The sequence below is a fragment of the Podarcis tiliguerta genome, assembly GCF_965153285.1.
Source record: "Podarcis tiliguerta genome assembly, chromosome: 6".
Lineage (NCBI taxonomy): Eukaryota > Metazoa > Chordata > Lepidosauria > Squamata > Lacertidae > Podarcis > Podarcis tiliguerta.
Genome location: NC_139539.1, coordinates 64,963,566 through 64,990,565, shown reverse-complemented (window position 1 = coordinate 64,990,565; position 27,000 = coordinate 64,963,566). Strand labels below are relative to the sequence as shown.

The window sequence follows — 27,000 nt, the reverse complement described above, 5'->3', positions numbered from 1 at the left end:
AAGGGAAATTATTATTATCATCATTATTATTATTATTATTATTATTGCAAAGCCAAGAGACAAAAAACAGCTTTCTGTATTTACTATTTGCTCACTAAATTTCATTGGGTCTTTCCACACTAGGCTTAAAATGGTATTCATCGATATGCATGGCCACTTGCCACATGTCCCTTCTGACTTGAAGAGATGGGGCTCACTTACCTACAGGTTTAATTATGAACTTCCTCCTCTTCCTATTCCATTGATAAAGAGCAACAACATAGAGAGAGAAGTAAGTTTTAAAAATGGTAATGCAAATGGAACTTTGCAACATACCAGTGTTCTTTGCCTGAGGTGTTAAACAATACCTGACAATGATCTCTTTTTTATTTTATTTTTTAAAAAAATCTATCCAACAGATTGAGGAAAGATTGCAGTATTTGGCAGGACACCCAGATGCAAAGTTTCCAAGAGATGGTGCAATTAAATACCTGCAGGCTATCGAACTTGTGCGTGAGATGAACGACACAAAATATTTAGATTCGCTCTTTAGAAAACATGCCAATGAGCCAACACTCAGGTAAGATAACAGAGGAAGTGTGTTATGCTTTTCATGCTTGAAAAGCGTAATTGAATAAGATCTAAATTAAAGTGATCAGAGCTCAGACTTGATTGCTGCTTCTTTTCTTGTAGACACCTCATCGTGCAACTAGCTGCTGCTGCTGGTACTCCAGATGCACTTAGATTCTTGAAACATAGGTTTGATCAGAGAGAAATCAGCAGGATTGAAGCGACAATGGCATTTGTTACCTTCTTTCATACCTGCACTCCATCTCCAGAAATCCTAGAAACAGCTATGGTAAAATACATCTTGCATTACGGGGGGTTTTGTTTGCTGATGTTGGCTTTCTCTGAATTGATCTTTTTGGGGGGCGGGGGGTTTGCAAGAATAAGTGCATGCGACTTTAAAATTTGGCAGTTCCTACAACCTAGGCATCCTGAAGATTTCAAACGAGCATTGCTCCATCACTGTCTCCTCCAGATGTTGCTGGACTGCAGCTCCCACCATCCCTGACCACCAGCCATGCTGGCTAGGACTTATAGGAGTTGGAGTCCATCAACATATTGAGGGCACCATGTTGGCTCTTCTTGATCTAAGTTCTTGTTTTCCATGCCTTTGAGCAGCTCTGGTCAAGTCCCAAGAGGAGAAAATTCCCATGGGGGCAACAGTTTTTAAAACCCTGAAACACACCAGTTTGGTAACCACCTCAGACATCCATCCTCTCCCCAAGTGCCACAAGCCACTTAAACCCGAACAAATTCTGAATAATAAGTGATATCCAAAGTACACAAAGTAGACCCATTGAAGCCAGACAGAAGTTTTTTGGTCCACACGGAGTTCAGTGGGTTTATTCTAAGTATGATTTCATTGGTTTTCCCTCAATATCAGGTAACAGAGCTGTGTAACCACACACATCTGCTGGACAAAAAAACCTACTAATATTTAACTTTAAATTCATAGTGGAGGAAATACAGGCTAGGTCAATATACATGCATACCAGTTATGTATGGTCCTTTTAAAATGGCACTTCCTTTGGCAAGCAGGCCAGGATCCTATGGCTATGGCTATTATTGTTGCAGTGCAGATGATTGATAGCTCTGGAGGCCAATCTTATGGGTTCCTCTTAACTTAGGTCTCTGAAATGCTGTGGGCATCAAGGATGCTATTTGTACTTAAGTTAATTTTATTGGGTGTTATCGTCATACCCAGATAGATCCACTGAAATCACTGGACTACTTCATCATGATGAAATGAAGTGCATTTAATGGTTCTACTCTGAGTTTGACTTAGTTGGAGACAACCCATTTAGTCAAGTCTCTGAGAAATCGTTCTCAGTGTTCTTACGGGCTAAGAAACTGAGCTGGAATTTCCTAGTTCAAATTTTACCTCTGCTGTGATGAGCCATTACCTCTCCCTTGGCAAGCTCATTATGTATCAGCCACACATTTATAATGTAGGAGGAATAATGCTGTCTTACTTGGATAAACAGTTGTAAAAACTACTGAGATGATATACATTTGAAACTCTTGGAAGACTATCAATCACTTTATACACTCCCAGCAATTGTTATGCTTTGGGCTATTTTCTCCCGTTTAGTCTGAAATGCATTCAGACCTGATTTAATTGATGCATATGTTAAAATGAGATGAATAATTTGTTTTCTGTATGTTTCAATGACCAACTTTTCTCTCAATAGGCAATTGTGACAGATGCCCTCAAAGGCCCCAGAAGTTTCTACCGCAGCTTTACCTGCCTTGCCTATGGAACTGTTGTTAAAAAATACTGTTCTTCCTCAGAAACTTGCCCTGACAAATACATCAAGGTATTGTGCCATGTTTCAATTACATTTCATCATTTAAAGAGTAACAATATAAGGTGCTTAAGTTGCCCTATTATTATCAGCCTACAAGTTAAGATGCATGTGTTGAGCACAGTCTTTAGAGGAAATTGCAACACATTGAAAACAATGGGATTTTTTGCTGCTGGTTTCAGTGAGTTCAGGATTACTGTCTTCAATTTGAAATAAAAATAAGGTGTGTGGGGGGGAATTATTCTTAGCACTACACTACAATGGTATACTTGTCTCAGTAGTTCTCAGAATCTTTACATGTTATCTGTTTAATCGATTATTCAAATGATCATATAATACTGCTATAAAGTACCTGTAATTATTACTGTAAATTCTTTGAAAATGTTTAAACTGAGTATCACTCACTCCTCACTGAAAGCAATAGCAACACATATCTAGTCATTTGTTGCAGGTTATCTTAACATTAAGCATGGGCAGGTCAGTCTATTTCTGGTCCAGGGCAATTCTGCGTGCGTTACTTTCTATGTCCTTTCCATCCTGCTTCCACATTATTATTTGATTAAAATATATCCACACAAATAATATTTAAATATTTAATGCATTTTTAAAAATGCATTTCATTTTAATGTATGTATTCCAACCTAAAATCGGCATTTTCTAAGTTTTTTCAGCCAAAATTTGTAAAGAAATATTTTGAGAAATGTGATATCCAAAGGATAATTATGTCCTGATCTTTGTATTAGTCAAGGAGGTGCAGCTTGTTCTGGATGGGCTTGTACTTCCTCTGAAAGAGCTTTTCTTTTGGGGGGGGTGCTCCTGTATCTATCTTTCTCACTGGTGCAATATTTCTGGCTGTTCCTGCTTTGGAATGGCTTTAATATGGTAGTCCAGGCATTCATAACATCCATATTGAATAACTGCAATGCACTCTTTGAGGTGCTTTATTTAGGTTGGTCCAGAACCTATAGCTAATGCAGAATGCTTCAGAAAGACTACTGAAGGGGATGCCCAATTGACAGTGCATAACACCTATTCTGAAAGACCTGCACTGGCTATTCATATGGTACTTGGCCAAGTTTATTGAGACCTGCAACATAGGAGATGCTGATGGGCAAACCCTGTCAAACCTACTCCTGTCTAACTTGAGATCACAGGCTGTTCATAAAGCTGTCCCCAATATCAATTCAAGATTCAAATCATATATTTTTCAAAGCAACTATTTTGCAACTAATTCTGAAACCACTTTTTTTTTCCCTAAAACAGCCTTTGAATGATTTTGCAATTAAAGCAAAACGTACATCCGACGTAGATGGACAAATGCTGGTACTGAAGGCCTTAGCAAATGTGGGACATGTCATCATTGAGAAGCCCATCATGAAGACCTTTGCAGCTCTCATTTCTTCTCCTGACTCCCTGCATCCTTGCGCTGCCATCTTAGCTCTAAGAGGCCTTGTCGAGAGGTATCCTGCACGGGTAAGAAGGCATGGCATTTTTGTGGGGATCTTGTGGGGTTTTTTCAACAACATTATAGAGCTGTTAGGAATAGCTTTTTTCCCCTACTGCTAATTGATCATGGTGATACATTATTTCTCAAAGACCATTTGCATTAGGGGCAGGTAGGGAATAAATGGGGAGGGGACTCAGCCCCTGTCTGTGTAGACATGTATACCATTATGCACAGAATTGAAACTCATGGGGGGGGTTACAGTGAGAGAGCAGTGTGTGATATATTGCTTTAAACAGTCAAGGCGGCAGATAATGTGCAAGTCACTCACGTTGCCAATGGGTGCTTTATCCAATCTAAATGTGTCTTTCTTCTCTACAAGAAAAAACACACCAACAGAAAATATGGCTTTGCATTTTCTCAAGTGGCAGAAATTTCTAGGAGCAGACCTTTAGAAGGTCTGTTCTCAAAACGCAAATCTTGCCTGGGCATGTTATTCTGAAAAGCAGGAATCAGGAAAGTTACATTGCAGATAATTGCTTGAAAAGCTCCATCTTGTTTTAACAGAAGTCCCTTACATAATATTGCAAGCCACTGAATTTTGTATGCTGTGGAAGTTGGGGCTGGCTGCTGTGGTTCAAAGAAGAAAAGTCAGAATGCCTGCTTAGCATGTACAAGCTTTTTGAGCTGTGAGCCAAAGTCATGGTGGGAAGGAGAAAAATAAGAGTGCAAAATTTGTATTTTCAATCTATGTTGCACAGGTGGAAGCACTTACTGTTCCAATCGTCATGGACAACAAGATAGAACCCGTAACACGAAAATGTGCTGCCATGGTTTATATGGAATCCCTACCAGCTCTTCCTTCATTGATGGCAATGACTAATTATGCATCAGAGACACCCATGTCAGAAGTGAAATATTTCCTGTTAACTCTTATACGTGAAGCGGCCACTTGCAGAACTCCTGACTGCCAAGAGATGTAAGCATAATTTTTTAAAAAATGATTTCTTTATAAAAGGAGCAGTGCACAGCAAACAGCAGTAGTAAATGTGACCATTGTTGGTTAATTTGCTTTATTCAGGGCTTCTGCCTGCAGAGTGGCACTTAAAGTACTGAGCATCAAGATTCAACGGCCTAGCTATCGCCACAGCATGGTTTACTTCTTTGGTCTTCACAGTGGTAAGAGACATGTGTTTTTTCCCCAGATACTATTTATTCCTCCCAGAATAATAGTGATTGCTTAAAAGATTAAAAAGATGAACCTGTTGTTTCAAGAGTAAAAGCTGTTTGTTTCAAGAGCCAGAAAGAAATCAGCCATGTCTTGTCATGTGACTAGCTCATCATCATCATCATCAACCTTTTATTCGACCGTCAGTCAGAAAAAGAAACATTTGTCAGTACACAGCTCAACCTTTAGCTCAGAAAGCACAGGGAAAGACTTGGGGAGGAAAGTATGCATTGGGCAGGGTGTGCAGTCTGCAAAACCAAAATGTTCTCTCATCCCTAAACTAGAACCTATAAGCATTTTGACTCATATTTTAAGGGGGGGGTGTACATTTGCTTTTTATGCCACAAACCTATGTTATACAGTGGTACCTCGGTTTTTGAACGTCTCCATTGGCGAACGTTTCAGTTTTCGAACACCGTAAACCTGGAAGTAAATGCTTCGATTTTTGAACGTGCCTCGGAAGTCGAACATGAAACGCGACTTCTGTATTGAATTTTCTGTTTTGAGTTTTCCATTTTGAGTTTTCGGTATTCAAACATTTCGGCACTAGAACGGTCTTCCGGAATGGATTACATTCGAAAACTGAGGTACCACTGTATTTATTTTTTTTTACTTCATCCTCCTATTAATAATACCAATGATACACTTACTGGTTGTTTGGAGGGAGAACAAGATAACACACCTTGTGTATTCTAGGCCAAATGTCATGTTATTTTCAGGCAAGTCAAAGTTTTACATTATATGATTTAAGTGACTCCATTCTTAAAGAACCATGAAAATCCTAGAGTTTTTCTGCATATCCTTGGGGAAATATTTTTAAACGACGACAACCACCCTACAAACAAACTCAATACCGTACATAACTTAATAAAAATAATATAGGCTCATTTAATAGTTGTGTAACTTATTAGTACACTTGAAAAGCTAATGACAAATATTTCATGAAAATTTCAGAAAATGCGAAGTTAGATTTTTGCACAGTGCCTTAGGTTACTGCTGTGCCTCGTGACTTTTACATGACCATGAAATCAGTTTCATAATAAAAATAAGTACCATGAACCTGACTAGGATATACAGACCTACTACTTCACAGAGGTATGTAGGGAGCTCTTGAAGTGATAAAATAATTTCATGGTATATGAAATTTTCTTCCCTCCAAAGCATCTTTATTGTCATATACTATTTTAAAAGTTAAAGGAATGAGATTTATCTCCTTAGTCCTTGCTCAGTTTTTTCCATGCACTATAAATTTAAGCAGAATAACTTGCAAATACTTCCAAGATTCAATAGTGTGAGTGCTTAAAGTGGCATAAACTGCTGGTAACTGTTGATGACCATATTCGGATATTAGCTAAATTGATACCATAGCATGAAAAATCTATTAGAAATTACTAATATTCTATGATTAGTATCTCCAGAGCAGGAGTAGCCAATGTAGCACCCTCCAGATGCCACTGGACCATAACTCCCATCAGTCACATATAACATACTGAAAATGATAAGAAACCATTTGCCACCTTTGCTAACAGTTTCATAGAGGTGGCATGGTGTCCTGTTAAAGACAGATGGTAAGATATAGATTGCTGTGCCAAATTACTTTTAGGAAGCTTAACATGTCTAGCAATACATGTTGAAATGCCAAATCAAATGGCACTCCTTGTTCAATAACAGTTAATTATCAAGTAAGCTCCAGCAAGGGTGAAATGCTATATAAAATATATTCTTTCCCTTTCATCGAGTCCCAGCACTGTTTTGTGACAGCCTACATATAGAACAAGTAGTTCAGGAACAGAATGGCTTGCGTTTCACTTTTGCGTTCAAGCTAGCATAGCTGAGGGGGATATATTGAAACTCCCTGCTTGATGTCATGCAGTCATATAGAGGAGGGAAATACCAGTAAATCACACACACACAAAGTCACACCAGACATGATAAGAGAAGGGTGGAGAGCGCTAGGCATGGGCCTACCATTTTGACAGCCCTATGTCTGTCATAACATCTTTCTTGTGTGTCTATTTACACTACAAAAAGAGTCACTTTTCTGTGTTTCTTTAGGCGAGGCATAGGCAACATAGCTTCCTCCAGATATTGTTGGCCAGTGAGGTGTGGACATTGCAGGGGTGGGACTAGATGACCCTTGGGGTCTCTTCCAACTCTACGATCTACAATTCTAAGATTCCATGAAACATCTAGAATCTTCCCATTGACTTAAACCAGGGACGGGGATATTTCCCAGTCATGATAGCAACATTTTTTAAAAAAAACAACTGGAAATAACAGAGAATCGGGGACCTTCCATATGCATAGGAAGTGCTCTGTGATGGAGCTGTAACTCTCTCCTCCAACATGTTCTATAAAGTCTTGCTCCCTCTCCCCCTTCCAGAAGAACTGGTCAAATGTAGAGAGAGTGCCAAGCCTAAATCACAGTACACAGACACAGTAGCCTCTTTTTGTTATGCAGCTGGTCTTGTACATGGAGTTTCTTCGCTTTTTCATAAGATGCTGTTTTCACATTAAACAATTAGGAAATTAAATTCGTATTATTATGCAGTTTGAAGAACTGACCGGCCTTATTGCTTGTTGTTTTATCTCCCTTTTCAGAACGACTTATGGCTGGTTTGAGAGCTGAGGTTGTCAGCATAGGCAAAGAAGGAAATATCCTCCCATTGTTTACCCTGTTCAAAACCAGGGCAAACATCCTTGGCGTCTCTTCTGATCTTGTAGAGGTAACAGATGCTGTCCATTATAAATTCCATTAGGCCTGTACTGATAGACCTTGAATTTATTTTCTTACAAAATTCATTTGAGTCTGGCTTGTTTCTATAGCATGAGCTATACACTAAGCTCTGATAAGAAGGGGGCAGATCATCCTTACTTGGTGTCTCCACCTCCATCGTTCAGCCCAGACACTGAGGTCCAGCTCCGAGGGCCTTCCGGCGGTTCCCTCACTGCAAGAAGTGAGGTTACAGGGAACCAGGCAGAGGGACTTCTTGGTAGTGGCGCCTGCCCTGTGGAATGCCCTCTTATCAGATGTCAAGGCAATAAGCAACAATCTTACTTTTAAAAGACATCTGAGGGCAGTCCTGTTTAGGGAAGTTTTTAATGCTTAATGCTGTATTGTGTTTTTAATATTTGGTTGGGAGCCACGCAGAGTGGCTGGGGTATAAATAATAAATTATTATTATTATTATCGTTGTTGTTGTTGTTGTTAACAAATTACAACTTTTGCCTATAATGGTTTAAGTTAACTCATGCTCAACCAGCCTTCATAAATGTATTAAATGCAAGTGACTGAAACATAGTTCTTAATTGTTTAAAATATTCTGAAACTGCTCTGATTTATGTAAAGCATACAAAGCCCTTTTAACTGTTTCATACACCCCCTTTCAACACAGGTCGGCTTTAAGAGTATAGGACTATCTCGCCTTTTTGAAAGGGCATATGCAGAAGGAAGGCTCCATGACATGGTAAGTGGGCAGCAATATAAACCTTGTAATGTGTTATTCCTACAAATTCTATGTCTGTTTAAGGCCCAAAATTGTTTAGGCGCATGATACCTGCCATACCAGCATACTCAGTCCATAAAATTTGATAGAGATGCTCTTCTCTGTGTCCCATTGGTACCCATATCCAAGCAAGGCATGGCTGGTTGGGATGTGCTACATGCTTGGGATGTGCTTACCTTTTCTGAATCTATTTATTGATTCATTTATTGGATTTATACACCGCCCTTCATCGAAAGATCTCAGGGCAGTTCACAATATGAAAATAGAAGATAAAAGCACAAATAAAGAGTTAAAACAGAAACAACAAAGCAATAAGTCACCCCCAAACACATTTTAAAGGCTGCAGAATGTTAATCAGCCAAAGGCCTGGTTGAATTTCCCCCAAATGGTGAAATTCCCTAACTCAGGGTGCGCTTCTCGTTCCTTTTCACAGCCTAGCTTATTTATTTATTTCATTCAAGAAGACATTTGACCTGCTAGGATGAGAATTCTTTTGCAGCTGATCCCCCTGACCCCAATCATTTTGATTTCACCTTCGATTTAATTCTGTTGTTGTTGGTTGTTTAATTGCTATTAGATTTCCCTGTTGTTTTGTTTGAGTGTTTTAAGCCACCCTGAACATTGCAAATGCATGTGTTTCAAAAAAGCGGGTACACCATCATTTCTTAAAATAATAAACAAACAAAACAATAAATATTTCAGTAAGTTTCTACTTCTTATCACACAGCCCTTCGATCAGAGAAAAGGAGGACATGACCCAACTTTTGGAGGACTATATCTCAAATTAGCACGCCAAGAAATCGCGTATTTGGAGCTCACTCCTGATGTGATCCAGGATGCATTGCAGGTGCCTCTTTTGACATGCATGTTGTTTAGATATAAATTATATTTTCTTCTTCTTCTTCTTTAGGCTCCTGAATGTGATTGCTTTCAGGATTAGATTGGGTGCAATTATAACTTTTCAGCATTAGTTACTATTGCACTGGCAACCTCTTTTTCCTATGAAAGGAACAGTGACATGAAGCATGTGATATTCTCATTCTCTTTGTTTAATCAGCGCATACTTTCTTTGCAGATATTCCATGGCAAAATGCCTCTCCCCTGGATAAAAGATTCTGTAGATGGCCTTAAAACTCATCCAAACATGCAGTGGGAAAACAATTTAGTATCTGCAGAAATCTACGGTGTTGTGCCTACATGCACTGGACTTCCACTTCAAATAAACTTGGTTCATTTTACTCACACATCAGTCAATGGAAACGGTAAGGCAATAGAAATTTATCAACTACCAAGCACAGTGACTAACTAGGGTAGTATCTACACACGTATAAAAAATGCTGTGAAAATGCTTTTTTAAAAAAAACATTTTGAAAAATACATTAAATTTGCCATAGCTCACTGTCACCATCTAGAGTCACATTTGTATATTACTCTTTACAACACACTTAAAATGTTTCATTTGCAGCTGTATAGGACTCCCGGTCTTGGGTTTTACCATGAGAATGGTAGCACCTCATTAAAGTGGTACAGGAAAAATATATAAGGACAAAAAATGTAACGTGACGTATCCCTAAGACTGTGTTCCCGAGCACATTGAGTTGGAAATGACTGGGTTTCAAATACATTTAGAATAAAAGATGCTGGGGGGCAGGGATTAAATAAGCATTCCAGGGTTACAGTTTTTCCCCATTATTAACTGTGAGACAAATAGCAGTGCTCAGGGCAAATTTATCCCTTTATCAAAATAATATCAAAATAGAAACAAAATAATTGCATTTTTATATATCACATTTTGCATAATAATTATTTTATGGTATGCATTTGTTTTATTTGCTTGCTTTTAAACAGTTCAATTATCCATGAGTCCTGAGCCGACATCACATTTGAGTTTGCCTGACTTGCTTAACATCGATATGAAACTGAAAACCAGATTGTCTGTCAGGTAAATAGACTCATTGATACATAAAATGACAAGATGCAATTCAAGTGGTGCAAATGTGCCCTCAGTATTCGTAAACTCTTTAACGTATAGTTGCCATAACATCACTCTAATGGGTTTGTTTGGTGTGTTGTTGTTTTTCATTTTTAGCATGAACAAAGATATGCTCGTGACGATGGGAATCGTTGTCCCTGAATTCCAGGCTATAATACAAGAGAATGTCAAAATGGTCACCAATATCCCTGTGAACGTTGATGTCTCTATGAACATTAAGGAAAAGACCTTCAAACTTGAACTTCCACCATGCAGAGAGGAAACTGAACTCATATCTTTCAGGTAGGCCTAGCGAAAATTGGTAGAACACCCCTCCCCCCCCCTTCTCCCGCAATACATTTTATAATTAGTACTTGATCTCTGGAGTTAATTATTTTATATTATCTAGTGCAATGGACTTATTTTAAAGTTAAACACTCCAGTCAAATTTATGGAGGTGTCAAGTTGAGATTGACAGAGTTGAAAGAGAGTGCTTTAAATTAAAAATCAGCTTTAAATGCTTGAAGATCACGAAATATGTTTAAAATGTTTGACATACGCTTTTTCATAGATAATTAGATTGCAGAGAATAATCCTATAAGTGGATTTTTGAAATCGTACTGTAAGGTTTATATACTATACAATTTCCCCCTCATCTCTAACGGCATTATTAATTGTTGCTTTAACATGTAAATATACTGGGGCTTTCTTTTACAGTCAATACAACATTGTTGCAAGGTAAATCAATATTGGTATCTGTTGTCTGTTTATCTGGGTGACAAACTTCCCATTAGAATCATAATGGCCTTTGGCATTGAAAGAAAACTCACAAAAAACCACAAAAATCTGAGTACTAGTAAAGTTAAAGCGAATGGCATAAACTGTGTAAACAGAAAGTGACAAGTTGTTGAAAAGTATACATAGTACTACCTGCACTCCAGTTTTTAAAATACTTATGAGCATGGCCAATAAAAATAGCTTCACTTCACATATGTAAATTATTTGCATGGCTGATCACAAATGTGATTGATTATGCATCCTTAGAGGATTAATTGTTTTTCTTTTTTCTTTTTGGTGAAAGCTGGGAGAAGATTTAATTTTCTAAATTTTTTCTTTGGTGCTACATTGTATAGAATGGCACAAATAAAAATCGTTAGGAAGGACACTTCCATTTTGAAGGGCATTATTCTTTTTTCTTGTCCTCACATGCTGGTACATGTACCTTCTACCTAATTTTTTCCCCCTGTCAAAGCTTCCTACTTGCTCCAGTATTATCCAACATTCCCCAATCCGTCCTAACAATTTTGCATGTTGGCCTATGGAATTTGTATGGATGCATAAGTCTGGCAGAATCGGTTAGAAGACTGGCCCCTTTAGCCTTGATTACTCAGTAGTTAATTAAAAAGCGGTGCAAGTATCCTAACACAAGGAATGAGTGGAAGATGTTTAGTATCACATCATTTGATCGCTCTGATCTGATGGTGGGAGTGGCCATTGATTGAAAAAAGTGGGCTTTAAGATGTTCTCATGGCATTTGATCTCTGACTGCTCTTCTTGGTCAAGAACCTCATATGTTGATGTTGCAGTCATTGAACAGTGACCAGATACTTGCGAGTAAGGAGCCTTCTGCCCAGTCACATGATTTGTTGTGGCTCCCTGTACTCACCAGGGACCTGTTTGGAACCTTTAGGAAGTTCCTTGTAACTTTCCTCCACCCATTCTTATTAAAGTGCTAGAGCTGGATCAGGCAGCTGATTTCTGCAGAAAACAGTATGTGACACCTGTGTTGCCACTCAATTTATTGGCTCCCTCTTATATTCAGTGGGGAAGAACTGATCATTCAGTTCAGTGGCAAATGTAGACTATTGGGTTAAAAAAAAATAACAGTACTGAGAGAAAGATTAGGGTGGGGGAGTGATGCCAACTATTTCTGCCTGGAGATGCAAACCGTAGTTTGGTGACGGTTTAAATTATTAAATGTGAATCAAGTGAAAGCCACTTCCTTTTAATCTATTCTGCCCAGATGAGCCATCTTAAAATGCAAGTTGATTTGTAATTTCTTTCATCCCCTCAGCTTGTCTGTGAGAATATTTTTTGTCCCTTTTCTTAATATAAAAAATAAAAAATTCCTGAAGGTTCTAGCTAAGCTTGGTGTGGGGTGCAGCTGTCATGCCCTTTATCTGAAACAGAGGAACTTGAACAGAAAACAAAGCCTGTGGTTGATAAGGTGTCATTTATTTATTTTGACTTGACTGAAGTGCTCCATGTGAAGCACAACTTGCATGTTCTCTACAGTACCCTCAGCACTGCAGGCACCGACAAGAGGAAGAGAGAGAAAGATAAAAGGAATGCAAATCCGCCTTTCAAATAAAGTAGATTAGGTGTTCTTAGGCTTCCCTCACAGAGTGTGAAGCCCATTATTCTCAACAGGTGAACACCGACCACCTCTCAGTTCACAGCCAGGCAGGTCACTTCCACCCTTCTGTGTTCGCAAATCAACCCCCAGGCGACAATATCAGTTGCTTCCGTGAAATACTAACAATGGAACGTGTGTGTGTGTGTGTTTTAATGCATTTTGAAGCCATGTAGTTAAAAATGTAATGCCTACATCATAAATATGATTGGACTACCAGCAGCTTAGAGATAAGTTTGTTAAAATGCTGTTGAGTAGATATACTGCTAGTGTTTTACAGCACAGGATGCAATCTTCATGCCCACCTCCCTTGGAATCAAACTCACTGGATTTAGTAAGACTTGCTTCTGAGTTAATCTGTGGGATGTGGAAAAGCAGTAGTTTGCTTGGAAGCAAATTGCTCATGTCAGCTGACTGACTCAAAGGAATGATAATGTAATATCACCTGATCACATTCACAGCAATAGTTTTTATTTTATTTTATGTGACTAATAAGCCAGTGAGTTAGGCTAAGCTAATCCAGTGAACATCACACTGCAGACTGAAGGCTCAGCCTATCCACCATGGTAAAATATCCTAGCTATATTTCTATGCATCAGAAATAACAACGTAATGTTTTTGCTATTGAGATTTGTGGCTTTAACTGATTGGTAGATTGAACAATTAAGACTTTTTCCCCTGAATGGTTTCCTTTGTTTTTTTGTGGGGGTTTTTGTGGGGTTTTTTGTCCACTGTTCTAAATGACACACCAGCTTGGGGGCAGGATGGAACATGCCCCACAACCCCTTTCCCCATGCTTACTCATTGCACACAAGTAACCCATGACAAGGGCTACGTTTTTAACAGAGATCCTATGACACAGGAAATACCTTTGTGTCTACCTGCCCCATGGAAAACATATCATTGTACCAGAGCTTTTGACTTCCTTATATTTTGAAGTGTGTCCTTTCTGCAGCAGTGTCCCAGACAGAACAGAAACCCATCACTTTAGCAGCTAAGATATTAATTAAATCCCAGTGCTGGGATTGAAACTATGTCAGTGGCTTGTGCATTGTTTGTTTGTTATGTTTTTAACTTGAGCAGAAAATTAGGAGCAGTGAGCATGAAAGACTGCCTTTAAGTTGAAGTCTGAAAATGGCCACCCAAAATAGATGACACTAACTTGATTTTGTTTTAAAATATGACTAGTCAGGGCTGCCTAGTCATTTTTGCCTAGTCAAAATTGTACCTAGGCATTTGGGTTGCCTAGGTACGATTTATAGAGCAATTTGCAAGGAACTCCATGTGTGATCAAGTCCATACTGCAACCCAGATCTTTTTTAACATATCTGTGCTTCTAACACAGCATTTCTCCCTCTGTTTATCCAACAGTGCTACGACATCTGTTATCACTCGCAACCTTGAAGAGGCACCTGCAACCAAGTCAACTCCACTTTTCGTCCCTCAAACTGTGTCTAAAATAATAAGAGGCTCCTTTGAGTCAGCAGAACAACGGAATGAAAGAAGGGTAACCCATATTAGATTTTTGTGTGCACTTTTTTTTTGCTTGAGAAATGTTTCTTTTACATAGAAAAGAAGTTGTGTGAGCTATTTTTAATGTGCCCCCCCCCAATAAAACATTTACAGTTCAGTCCTATACACATATACTGAGAAGTAAGTCACATTGCGGTCAATGAGTCCTACTTCCAGGGAAGTGTAAAAACTGACCTACTGGTACAAATATAAATTTAGCAGTCATAAAAGCACTATAGCTACCATAAAGCATTTATTTGTTATTAATTAAAGACAAATTCCCATTATAATCAGAACTTTAATCGTGTATTTTATTTCAGGATTCTGGGGGGATTTAAAACTGGGGTGTAATAGGTAGACAACAGGTATCGTATTGTGTCAATGAAGAACATAATTGCAGTTCTCAATGTCAAGTAACTAAGTAGTGGCCTTGATCTAAATAAACTTAGCTATGAATAAATCCTACTGTGCATGACAGCTCTGGGATGTAGTTTTAATGGTGTAGTGGATGTAACTTACACTCTTGAAGCAGGATGGAAATTGATGCAACTAAAGATGTTAAGTCCTGAAAGGCTGAGCACAAAACCCTAACGTAAATTAGAGCAGACGTATTGAAATCAGTGGACTTACATTACTTCGCACTGGAAATCATCCTGTATCCCCCCCCCCCAATTAAATATTAGGGCTTCCCTTAACCATTGGTCAAGATGCCACGTTTTATATATGCAGTGTTCCAACTGAATTACTGATCTTTACCAAAATAATAATGATGATGATGAGGCAGAAGTCTGAGATTGCAATCTCTCATGCTGGACTATGTTCATCATCCATCCAGGACCAAATTTCTGCAGAACAGTCACAACATTACAGGCCTGCCCCTCGTCACACTGAGTGTGTTGAAGCATGCACATTTGGATGCAGGGCTTGCGTTGAATGGTCAAACATTTATGCTGGGTGCTCCATAGATGACTCTCTGTACAACTTGGCTGGCGAACATACTTTTAGAGTAACACTCAAGCAAGGTAACTCTTCTTTATTCTATGATGTTTGTTGGGGTGTGTTTGGTTTTTTTACAAAATGCAGAGGGGTTCAGGGGAAAGAACAGGAGCAATATTTCCCTGGACAATTGGCAGTCCTTCTGGATAGTGTGGGTTGTGTCATATGGGACTGGTGGTGGTGGAGAGCAGCTCACAAAAGGCTGTGGTCGTGCTGTAGTTCAGTGTCATCTGTCTGCAAATGGCACTGTGAACCACAATGGATGAAAGCCTAGGAAAATATACAGAAGGAGTTGTGCACACATAGACATACCATAAAGACTTGTGCTTGGTTAGAACAGACTCATTGAAATCATCTTAATGACAAAGATATTATTATTATTATTATTATTAATAATAATAATAATACCCCACCCATCTTGAACAGGTGACAAAACAATCTGAGGTTTAAAATTTTACTACCATAGTTCTCAAGCTGGTCTTTCACTAGGCCTACCAGTGAAGCCACAGATTATGCATGGTGGTCACATAACACATTCATATGCCATACAAATCAATGGACCCAACTGGTGGCTTCATGTATCAAAAGTGCCCATTGACTATGTTTCAGAAACCATGATTTATTGCATAGATAAACCATGCAGTAACACTAATACTAACTCTATAATTTCAGCTGAGAGAAGAGCACCCATTGAGAAGTTACGATTGACTGTTCAAGGAGGCGCTCATTCTAGTTTACCAATGGTGCGTTTGACGAGAGATGAAGAAAGACATTTAAGAAGAATTCAGGTATTTCTGATAGCAATACATATCACCATGTGGGAGGGGCTACTATCCATATGTTTTATATTCTACAACTTGTTCTAGCTTTCGGACAGCGTGTACAGTATTACATTTAAGGCATTAAACTCAAGGGTGGGGAACCTATGACCTTCCAGATGTTGCCAGAGTCCCATCAATCTCAGCCAGCATGGCCAGTTGCCAAGGGTGTTAGGATTTTGAGTCCAACATAGGGCTGCCATACACCCAGAATTTCCTGGACATACCGGGATTTGTTTGCCAAAGTAGCGTCCACGCAGAATTTTCATAAATCAATTAAAATAAAAATTGCTCAAAAATAGCTCATTTTTTTTTTAATTTCAGTTTTATTATGCAAAAGCAAAGCTCAACAACTTTTGTGTCTGGATTTTCTCTTATTGAAGTATGGCAATCCTAGTCCAACAGCATCCAGTATTGTGAACCAAGGAAGCAATTAGTTGAAGATTGATCTTGATTGTATATGTGACCTATGCATTTGTGTAAAACGTTTTCTTGTGCCCCACGGAGGTCACTTTGGTGCTGCAACAATGTAGGAGGCAGCAGTTACAAGCTCTCTTTGCATCCACAGCAGGCGCTGTGATTTTTGCCCCCGGAACCACACACCATTGTCTCTTGAGACAGATGGGTGCCAACAATTTTGTGCAAATGAGAATTTGCAAATTAGCTTTCCCCCTCTGGCCAGACAAGAAGTACCTTGTTTGCGAAATGTTCTTTTCAAGCTTAGAAAACTTAATATGACTGTGTTTGTTTTTCTCTGGGTACTTCCCCCTTTAGCCCATCAGCAGCTCCAGCGAAAGCGATAGCGATAGCTCTAGTGATAGCTCTGACACCTCAGGCAATGATTGGGATGACCGTGATGACGATGAAATGATCGATATGAGGCAGCAAGAACGTTATCAGAAGCACCCCAGGAAGACTTCTTTGAAGAGCAGCAGCAGCAGCAGTGATGACAGCAGCAGCAGCGACAGCAGCAGCAGAAGCAGTGACAGCAGTAGCAGAAGCAGTGATAGCAGCAGCAGTAGCAGCGATAGCAGCAGCAGCAGCAGCGATAGCAGCAGCAGCGACAGCAGCAGCAGTAGTAGCAGCAGCAGCAGTGACAGCAGTGACAGCAGCAGCAGCAGCAGCAGCAGTGACAGCAGCGACAGCAGCAGTAGTAGCAGCGACAGCAGCGACAGCAGTGACAGCAGCGACAGCAGCGACAGCAGCAGCAGCAGTGACAGCAGCGACAGTAGCAGCAGCAGCGACAGCAGCGACAGCAGCGACAGCAGCAGTGACAGCAGGAGCAACAAGAAACAATCCAAGGGCCGCCCAAGCAAACAGAAGCATGTTAAGGACAGCCACATTGGCAGCGGCAAGAGACCTTCAGTAAGTGCTTTCTATGAAACAACTGAAGAATTGTTCCTCCATTTACCAGAGTGCATTTGATTTACCTTTTCCTTCTTCTTCTTCTTCTTGGAATTTAGAAGGACTTGCGAGGTCTGGAACTGGCTAACGCGAAATACATGGCACACAAGTCAAAGCAGCAGGTGAAGCACCAGGTAGTTTTGATATTCTTGATTTTTTAAAATGGACTTCCTCTCTGAGAAAGATGGCAGAAATCCATGTCACGCGGGTCAACCTTCTTTGGAGCAAACTCACCCAAATAAAAGGCAGTCCGCCAGTGAGACTTTTTCTGCACCATTTTAAACGGTGCCTAGGAATATAGCCTGTGTGACTTTGCAACATCTGAGTTGGCTTTGCAAATAGAGCTGGCTTCGTAACACTTTAGGGTGGGCATTCTAGAAGAAGCATCTGTGGCTACTGTCTGCAAAGAGGTTGTGAGCCATCCATGTGTCTGAAAAGCACTTGGGACTCTGAAGACAGGGGGGGGGGGGATCCACCTTATAGTGTGAGTGACAGGTCCTATATATCACAGTGTCATCTCCTTCTCATGCTCTCTGTTTATTTCTCTTTACATTTTATTATTATTATTATTACGGGGTGAAAATCAGCAAGCATCAAGCAGTTCATCATCATCCTCTGAATCCAGTAGCAGCTCTAGCAGCAGCTCCAGAAACACCAGAAGCAGCAGCAGAGACAGAAAGCAGAAAGGCGGAAGGGGCAGCTTCATGCAGGAGGTAAGTTAATAAAAGTGAAAAAGAAGTCATTGCTTCATTCCTTAGCTTAGGTCCAGGTTTCAGTCAGGTAATTAATTTACAGGAAGTGGCTAGCAGAGTTGTCAGTTTTTCTCCCTACCTTTATTTATTTCCTAAGTGTTTCTTTAAACTGCAATCTGAAGGCAGCCCTGTAATGGAAAGTTTTAAATGTTTGATATTTATAGACAGTCGTACCTTGGTTTTTGAACAGCCTAGTTCTCGAACGTTTTGGCTCCCGAACGATCGAAACCCGGAATTGACTGTTCCAGTTTTCGGATGTTCTTTTGGAAGCCAAACGGCCAACGTGGCTTCCGCGGCTTCTGATTGGCTGCAGGAGTTTCCTGCAGCCAATTAGAAGCTGCTCTTTGGTTTTTGAACATTTTGGAACTCGAACAGACTTCCAGAATGGATTACGTTCAACTTCCAATAACTGTATGCTGTAAGCCGCCCAGAGTGGCTGAGGAAACCCAGCCAGATGAGTGGGATATAAATAATTAAAGTTATTATTATTATTATTATTATTATTATTATTATTATTATATACAAAAGGAAAACATTTTCAAAACAGCTACAATTCTTGTTCGTGTGTCTGTCCTAGTCACAGTGGAGGCTAGAATCTAATTGCGATTAAACAAATGAATGTGGTTTCACTTGCCTTATGCTTTGGGTGACAGCTGTAATATTGTTGCTGTTTTTAATGCGGTGTGTGTGTAATCTTTATAAAATGTTTCAAAATTTCTCTTCTAATAGTAAGTGGTATAAAAATATTAATGAATAATTAAGAAAATGTTACTCTTCCCCTTCTATCTCTGGTTCACCCTTTCAATAGCACTTTCAGAAGTACAAATCAAATCAACCGGGAGAAAGCTGGGTGGCAGAGCATAAGGAAATGGAAGCAGAGTTCAGCTCCCCCTCCCCACACATCCTTTTTAGTGTTAAAAGTGGGTCCACCCTCCCATTTTATAGATGAATGGGGCAGGCAAATAATTACACCTCTAGATAGACATCTGATTTTGCTCTTAGACAGCATGAAGTACATAAGGTGTCAACCACAGACTTCCTGCTACAGTTCCCAAAGTTTCCTGCAAAGAGATTTGATTGCTAAACCATGCTGGAAATTGTAGCTCAGTGAAGGGATTAGGGGCCTCCCAACATCTCTTAGTACCCTTAACAAAGTACAGTTTCCAATAGTCTTTGGGGAAAGCCAGGACTGCTCAAAGTGGTATCACAGAGCTTGAAATTTATGGTGTGAATGTGACTTCTAGCTGAAGGCAACTGATCATCATAGGCATTAAAATGGTGCCCTTTTGTTTTTCTGTCTTTCAGGAACAGGAACAGGACCATGGTGATTCACTACGACCTTACGTTACCATTGTGGCTGAGGCAGTTAGGAGTGATAAGAAAGAACAGGGCTACAAATTTTCAATGTACATGAAGCATGACCGCTACAAAGCCCAGATGAAAATAGTTGGAAGTGAGCTTGCCAGAACCAAGTGGAGAGCATGTATTGATAGTGTTGTGCAACCTTACACAATCCAGGTAAAAAACAAAACATTTTTAAAAAATGTGCTTTCATTTATTTTTGTGGTTCAGCAATGTTTCTCTGAAGCTACACGTGATAAACTACTGAAATACAATTAAACAAATTTTCACTAATAATAAACATCGAATAGATTAAGAACTGAGGCAGAGCAGTTCTTATTTTTAAAGATAATAAAAACCATTATCCCACACTAGCTAGGGGGCACAGATTATTGCAGGCAGAAGAACTGCTTAAAGTTGAACGTTCACGAAACTTCAGAAATCAAAAAGCATCTCCTAGAATGTAGAGGGAGAAGTTGCCGCATCCTGGTGCAATAACTTGAAAAGAGAAGTGTTCCACACAAGCACAAACCATACCTATGCCAATCTCAACATGTAGGTTTATGAGGGGTGAGATAGTTCTTTAAATATCCCTTACCCAAGATCATTTAGGTTGGCCAATTGCTTGTTTATGAACTGCCAACCCATAAGAAAAAATTAACGGTGGTCTACAATACAGTTACTAAAGCACTCATTGGATTCTGTGATAATAAAACACAGAGCAAATGGCCAGTCCCAAATTCTCTCATTGATAGAACAAAAATATTTTCAGCATATAAAACAGGGGCATCCCTCCCAATGCAATGAAGATGCCATTGTGATAGGATCCAAATGGGTCATTGGCTTTTCATTCCCATGGGATTAAATAACTTTTTTTTTATTTCCTAAGAATGAACTGAGCTGGGGTGACAACTGCAAAGATTACAACATTCGAGTAAAGGCTTCCAGTGGGCTGGTTGCAGAACGGGACGCATTCGAAATTGAGATGAAATGGACAAAGGTTCCACGCTATCTAGAGAAATGTGCTGCTTGGTATAGCATCTACCTCATTTCTTATTAAACCTAATTGTCTCACATATTGGGTTTTTTTTTTTAATTTTAAAAAATCTGACTAAATCCTGTTTTGATTTCATCAAGGGTTATGGATCTCATTCCTGGTATTGCATACATGAAATACTTCACAGCGGTTTATCAGAAGAATCCTTCACGCCAGGTTCTGTTCAGAATAGTCCAGTCCTCTCCATGGACAACAGCTACAATCTTGAGAGTTCCCGGGGCATGTATTTGTTATCTCTTTTATTAAATATGGGTTATTAAATAAGTGTAGTTTGTCTTTGGGGAAGCAACTGGATGGTCAGCAAGTATAGAGAATATATATTTTCAGGTTTAATTCAACCACATACCATCAAATTTGGGTGGTACACTTAAAGTGGGTGATTTTGCACAGAAGGCCCCCTACTCTCTAAAAGCAGAGTTTCTTCCAAAAAAGAAAGTGATGTGAAAGTGTAGAATAACAATTGCTTGATTCAATGTCTTATACTGTATTAGCCCGAATATAAGCCACACCTTTAAAATTCAAAGGGGGGGGGGAGACAATACTCAAATATAAGCTGCTCCCTTAAAATTCCACAGGCACTCATATCCGTTCCATTTTACCGTATGTCTGTTTCAGCAGCGATATCACTAAAAGCCCTTTTTTGTAAGGTCGTAAATTTAAGCCGCACTTTAACATTTCACAGTCGGAATTTGGAAAAAGAAGAAGTGAGGCTTCTATTCAGGCCATACGGTAACTTGTCCCAAACAAATCAAAATGGTTGCTCAGTCAACAGGCCCCTGGAAGCAATCTGTAGGTTGGATCCATATTCTGTTTGTGTCCTTTCCACAAACAGAAGGGATTCTTCTGTTTGAAGATTCAGTCAAGATCCAGGGATGGAGGAAGGAGATATTTTCTCGGTGCAGCTGCCTATATTACTTTTCATGCTCCTCCCAATAGTCCCCAACCTGTGGAGAAGATTTTGAGGGGACACAGGGAACTTTAAGGGGAAGGAAGAATTGACAAAGATACCACCATCTCCACTTCCTCTAGTGAGAGTAGAACTGCTGAGTTTAAATCAGTATGTATCCCTATGGGTTTAGAAAATTTGGGAAAAAAGAAAGAAAGATATGTTTTAGTTTATGTAGTTAAATGATAAATCAAAACACAAGCTTTGTCTACAGCCACATTGGTCCTTATACATTCATTCTTTGTTTTCTAGGAAACCTTTTACAGAGATGGCCTCTGTTTTCCATTTTCTTTACCCGCTTTCGAAACTCCATATTATCAATCTTCAGCAAAAAGGGCATATGATTTATTTGAATTAATGTCATGGGCACCCAAAGCAGGTGAAGGTAAATTAATACTTTACTTACATCAGGCAAGTCTTTAAATTTAAAGCATTGCCTGCTCTTTGCTTCTAACAGGACCATTTTGCAAGCATGTTGTTTCTAACTTTAAGCCTTCTGTCTAGCAATTATATATTGTAAATGGATTTAGTGATTTTACACAGCTCATTTGATATATTTTTAAAATAATTATTATAAATTATGATGTTGTTCTTCTGTTTTGTAACCAACCTTGCAACCTTAAATACATTGAAATGAATAAATAGATAAATAATTGACAGCACAGTCCTATGAACGTAAACTCAGACATAAGTCCCAATAAGTGCAATAAGACATGCGTATGCCCAGAAAGTGTATATAAATTACAACCACATTATCATCGATCAAACTGCCAGAAGGAGTTTTCTTGCTTGCTTATAGCCACAAAAAGGTCACTTATCCATGATCAGGGTGGGCAGCAGTTATGGCCTGGCACAGTGCCCCAGGACCGGGGGGGGCAGCCCTCTTCTCCAGTCTGGCTGCTGGTTTTGGCCTTGGGCAGCTGCAAGGAGTAATGGGATTGCCTGCCACAACTTTAAATTAAACTGGTCAATAGAGGCTGAAGGGACAGATGGGGCCTAGGCAACGGACCAGAGTGAGCGAGTCTTCGTTCTGGTCCACCGCTGCTCTAGTTAAGCCACCTTGGACTTGGCAGCGCAGTCAGCAGAAGATCAATCCTTGGTGTAGCTTCTGAAGAGTAGGTTGAGTCCAAGCATTACTCCATCCTCAGGCAGATACAATATCTCAGGGTATCCCAGTAAAGATGGCTGGATGGAAGATTCTGTCCTAATGGCAGCCTGACGGGGGCCAGCTTAGTTGACCTGCATCTTTTGTAAAAGTGGCAAAAGTCTGACAAAAACTGAGATCTAGTCGAACTGAGAGGCTTTTATGATCAAACAGGCATCCCAGGTTATTCATCCGAACTGCAAGGGATGGAATCTAAGTCTAACAAGAAAATGTACTTCCAGACATCTGCCTAAACATTGCATATTTCTGGCGATCTTATGTTCACTGCTGCATCTGACTTCTTTTTTCTGGGGGGGGTGTCATCTTGCCAGCTGTATGTGAGGTGGACAACGAACGGATCATGACCTTTGATAACAAGGTATTCAACGTAACTACAACCAAACATGCCTGTGACCTTTTGGTAGTCCAAGACTGCAACAAAAATGAAAATTATGAACCACGGTTCCGTGTTTGGATATCAAAGTCCAGACCTGATAGTCCAGGAGAGGTTCACGTCAATATCTCTTCAGAGTAAGTTTTAACAAATACACAGCTTTTTCAGATAATATAATCACAAGGAAAAAATAAAGGTTTAACCTTTACAGTGGTACCTCAGGTTAAGAACTTAATTCGTTCTGGAGTTCCGTTCTTAACCTGAAACTGTTCTTAACCTGAGATACCACTTTAGCTAATGGGGCCTCATGCTGCTGCTGCACTGCTTTCTGTTCTCATCCTGAAGCAAAGTTCTTACCCCGAGGTACCATTTCTGGGTCAGCGGAGTCTGTAACCTGAAGCATCTATAACCTGAAGCGTCTGTAACCCGAGGCCCCACTGTATTTCTGTTTCCCCCCTTTAATGGGAACTGCATTAGAAATAATTGCAAACTGGGCCACAGGACCCAGACTGCAGAAATGTGCAGTTTTCTCAGATCTAAATGGAATCAGATCACAGTTATCCCATGCCATGCTGCTGATGCCTTGAGGGGTCTATAGCAACCAATATTGGGGGAAGAAATGCATTTGGTTTCAAATTTAATGTGAACCTACTTCCTTTCAAACCACAGCGAAGGCAGCATGAGGAGCCTCAGGGGGGAATTGGTGCAGTTTTGCAGTGCACTCGTAAATGACAACTATGGGAGAAAGATGGGCTGCTTCACACTGATTGTTAATATCAGTTTTTTCACCTTCTAACAAAAAGCATTTCCCCTCCCCCCCAGGATCAGAAGTTATATCAGAATCTTACCTGCCATGAATAAGCTTTCTTTGTTATACAATGAGAACCGAGTCCTGCTTGACAAAAAGGAGTTTGAGGATGAGAAAGGTACTGCATCTGATATTACGCTTTTTTTTTAATCACAACACAGTTCCATTTACCTGAGTCAACTTAAATCCATGTACTCTGACTATTGGTTATATATTGGTAATCAATTTTATTTTTTTAAAAAACCTTGAATAACTTGGGACACACACACCCCGCATAATAATGAAAGAAAGTAAACATTGAAAATAAGTTAGTAAGCCTTGATCAGTAAAGGTGTGATGGGTTAGCTGAGTATCCTACCCATAAATTTGATTAAAATATCTGTACACGGTAGTCAATACAAGCTGATGTCACAGAATCTCGCAGCGAAAATTGCTGTGTCTCTGGTCCCATTCTGTAGGCAAGACTCAAAAAGTAATGTAAAACAAATGAACAAAATGTGCACATTTCTATGTACACTGCTGAAACATACTCTTGCTCTTGAAATAATTGGTAAGCCATTTTAAACTATCCCATCTCTCCACAGCGCACGTTAAAATGTGTAAAAATGAGACCACTATTGCTATTGAGGCACCACTGATAGGCCTAGTGAATGTGACGTACGATGGCGAAACTCTGATGGTAAGTCTGACAGCCTGCTGCTTTTTGTGCTAGGATTTCTTGCTTCATTCCTTTAATGCACTGCATTGTAAGGATACAAACACAAGCTTCTACAGTAAATATCCATTATCCATGCAGATTACAGTCGCTTCCAACATGAGAGGTAAAACCTGCGGACTCTGTGGAAACAATGACGGTGAAATGAGTAATGAAGCCCGGATGCCCAATCAAGAACAGGCATCAACCACTACAGAGCTTTTGCGTTCCTGGTCTTTGACGGATAGGTGTGATAGAGGTGATAGAGGTGAGTTAAATTTGGAAACTACATTCTCCATACAACTTCCCTAGGGAAAAAATGGCACAGCACCACATCACATCCCTCCCAGAGGTACTTGTAGCCATGGATGGAATTGCCAGGCACTAGTCATGGTGGCAGCAACACCTTCTAGCCACTTAAACTGGTTTTTATCTGGAATTGGGGCAGTCTTTTAAGCTTTAAAGGCAGCCTTCAGAGCAGCCTGTAAAGTTGTAAGTAGCCTTCAACAAATATTAGGGGATGAAATTTTCAGTGAGAATGGAACAGAATAGACCTTGGTTTGTCCACATACAGAAGTCCCAAGGCTACCCGTCCATGCCTAATTCCCAACTACACAAAGTTGGGAGGGGACAATGACAATTGTGTTGTCATTGATCTGCTATGCATCTCTCAGCTTGAAAGTTCAGGACTCTCTACTTTCTACCATTACTAAGGCTGCAAATGTGTCTCTGTGAGCAGAATGCATGTCCGAAGCAGAGAGTCTTTTAAGACAGAGGTGGATTGCCATATACCCCCTTCAACTGGGATCACAGCTGTGCCTTTCATAAGGCAAAGGTGACTGCCACTGCAATGGAAGGAGGAAGGGAGAAGCGAGGCTTTGTACCATTAATGCAGACAGCTGGTGCAATGTCACTCTCCTTACTGAGTGGCCCTGTCCAGGGTTTGCCTCCCTTCTCGTTCTTGAAGAGGCTGGTTAGTTCAAACATATGTGTGCCTCTAGAAAATGTAACTTGAGAAAAGAGACATTGCACATACTTTTGTAAACCAAGAAATCATCAATAAAAATATGTAAAAACAAAAAACAAAAAATGTACGTGTGACATTCAAATCCACTACACCATTGGGTTATCTGCCCATTAGTATTTCACACTTCAGAGCTGGATGTAGTTGCTTGATTGACTGAACTGATCTTTGGCATGTTGCCTTAATAGGATAACCCACATATCCCTGCAGAAGTTTTCTTTACCAAAAATAGCATTATTATTTGATTTTAAAAAATTCTTTTCAGCACTTGCCTCTTTCTTTGCTTCTTTCAGTTTGGATTTGCAACTGTGTGCAAAAAAATGAAAGAATTACCAATTTTACGCTGTTTGTAGATGTAGAGACAAAAATTAGAATTGTATACAGCATTGTAAATATTCCATACCCATTCCAACAAATTATTTGACTGGGGGATTTTGTTGTTGTTGTTAATTCAAGGTGGGAATGTCCACACTGCTAAACAATATATCGCTTGGACTCTGTTGACTGATGGTGATTTTCCTTTTTTGACAGAAATGGAAGCAACGTCTGACTCAGAGGCTTGGGCAGCTTAGCTCTGAGAAGACTCCAGACTGGGTGAACATTACCCTGACAACGTACTTCAGATCAACCTTTCGATATCTCAAATTAACTGAGTTATCTCGAGAACCACCTTGGGGATGCCAGTGCTACATCAAATGATAAATATATTAATTAATGTTAATTGGAACTAAACTAAAATCAAATGCATTCTGCATTGTATGAAGTTCTAAATAAAAAATACATTGTGCATTAAATAAATATGTGTGATCATTTTGTTCCTTTTCCACAAAGCAATTGGGCTGAAAATATTTTAGAGAGAGAAAGAATCATTTATTGTTGGTTACTGTTCAGCTGTCACTAAAATAACCTCAACATCTTTCCTAATAAAAACATGCTAACATAGTCTACTAGTTAACAGCTGACAAATTAACATGCCATACAGGCACAACACAGAATTTGGATTTCAGAAGGTTTATTTCTTTATTATTAATGACATTTATATACCACTTAATTATTCACATTGCTAGGTGGTGTACAGAAAAACAATCCACAGAAAATGGGACAACAAAGCCTTCAAAATTTATCCTAAAACCAAATATTACCTTCAAATGCCTGCTGGAACAAGGAAGTCCTAGCCATGCGCCCAAAGTTCATCA

General features: G+C 39.6%; 1 protein-coding gene across 1 annotated transcript in view; it reads left to right on the top strand.

Moving 5' to 3' along the window:
- Positions 1 to 26,602, top strand: part of LOC310679471 (vitellogenin-1-like) — a 34,113-nt gene extending 7,511 nt beyond the window's left edge. The window contains exons 6-33 of the mRNA XM_083444675.1: positions 124 to 271; positions 399 to 559; positions 673 to 838; positions 2,238 to 2,363; positions 3,615 to 3,824; positions 4,557 to 4,774; positions 4,877 to 4,974; positions 7,625 to 7,749; positions 8,419 to 8,490; positions 9,257 to 9,376; positions 9,605 to 9,791; positions 10,378 to 10,471; positions 10,619 to 10,804; positions 14,286 to 14,421; positions 15,262 to 15,448; positions 16,095 to 16,210; positions 17,015 to 17,605; positions 17,704 to 17,778; positions 18,232 to 18,357; positions 19,702 to 19,914; positions 20,627 to 20,769; positions 20,875 to 21,013; positions 21,993 to 22,125; positions 23,217 to 23,415; positions 24,101 to 24,204; positions 24,671 to 24,765; positions 24,883 to 25,048; positions 26,336 to 26,602. Of these exons, the coding sequence (XP_083300801.1) occupies positions 124 to 271; positions 399 to 559; positions 673 to 838; positions 2,238 to 2,363; positions 3,615 to 3,824; positions 4,557 to 4,774; positions 4,877 to 4,974; positions 7,625 to 7,749; positions 8,419 to 8,490; positions 9,257 to 9,376; positions 9,605 to 9,791; positions 10,378 to 10,471; positions 10,619 to 10,804; positions 14,286 to 14,421; positions 15,262 to 15,448; positions 16,095 to 16,210; positions 17,015 to 17,605; positions 17,704 to 17,778; positions 18,232 to 18,357; positions 19,702 to 19,914; positions 20,627 to 20,769; positions 20,875 to 21,013; positions 21,993 to 22,125; positions 23,217 to 23,415; positions 24,101 to 24,204; positions 24,671 to 24,765; positions 24,883 to 25,048; positions 26,336 to 26,376 (4,375 nt within the window). The 3' untranslated portion in view covers positions 26,377 to 26,602. The remainder of the gene's footprint in view (positions 1 to 123; positions 272 to 398; positions 560 to 672; positions 839 to 2,237; positions 2,364 to 3,614; positions 3,825 to 4,556; positions 4,775 to 4,876; positions 4,975 to 7,624; positions 7,750 to 8,418; positions 8,491 to 9,256; positions 9,377 to 9,604; positions 9,792 to 10,377; positions 10,472 to 10,618; positions 10,805 to 14,285; positions 14,422 to 15,261; positions 15,449 to 16,094; positions 16,211 to 17,014; positions 17,606 to 17,703; positions 17,779 to 18,231; positions 18,358 to 19,701; positions 19,915 to 20,626; positions 20,770 to 20,874; positions 21,014 to 21,992; positions 22,126 to 23,216; positions 23,416 to 24,100; positions 24,205 to 24,670; positions 24,766 to 24,882; positions 25,049 to 26,335) is intronic.
- Positions 26,603 to 27,000: the final 398 nt, after the last annotated feature.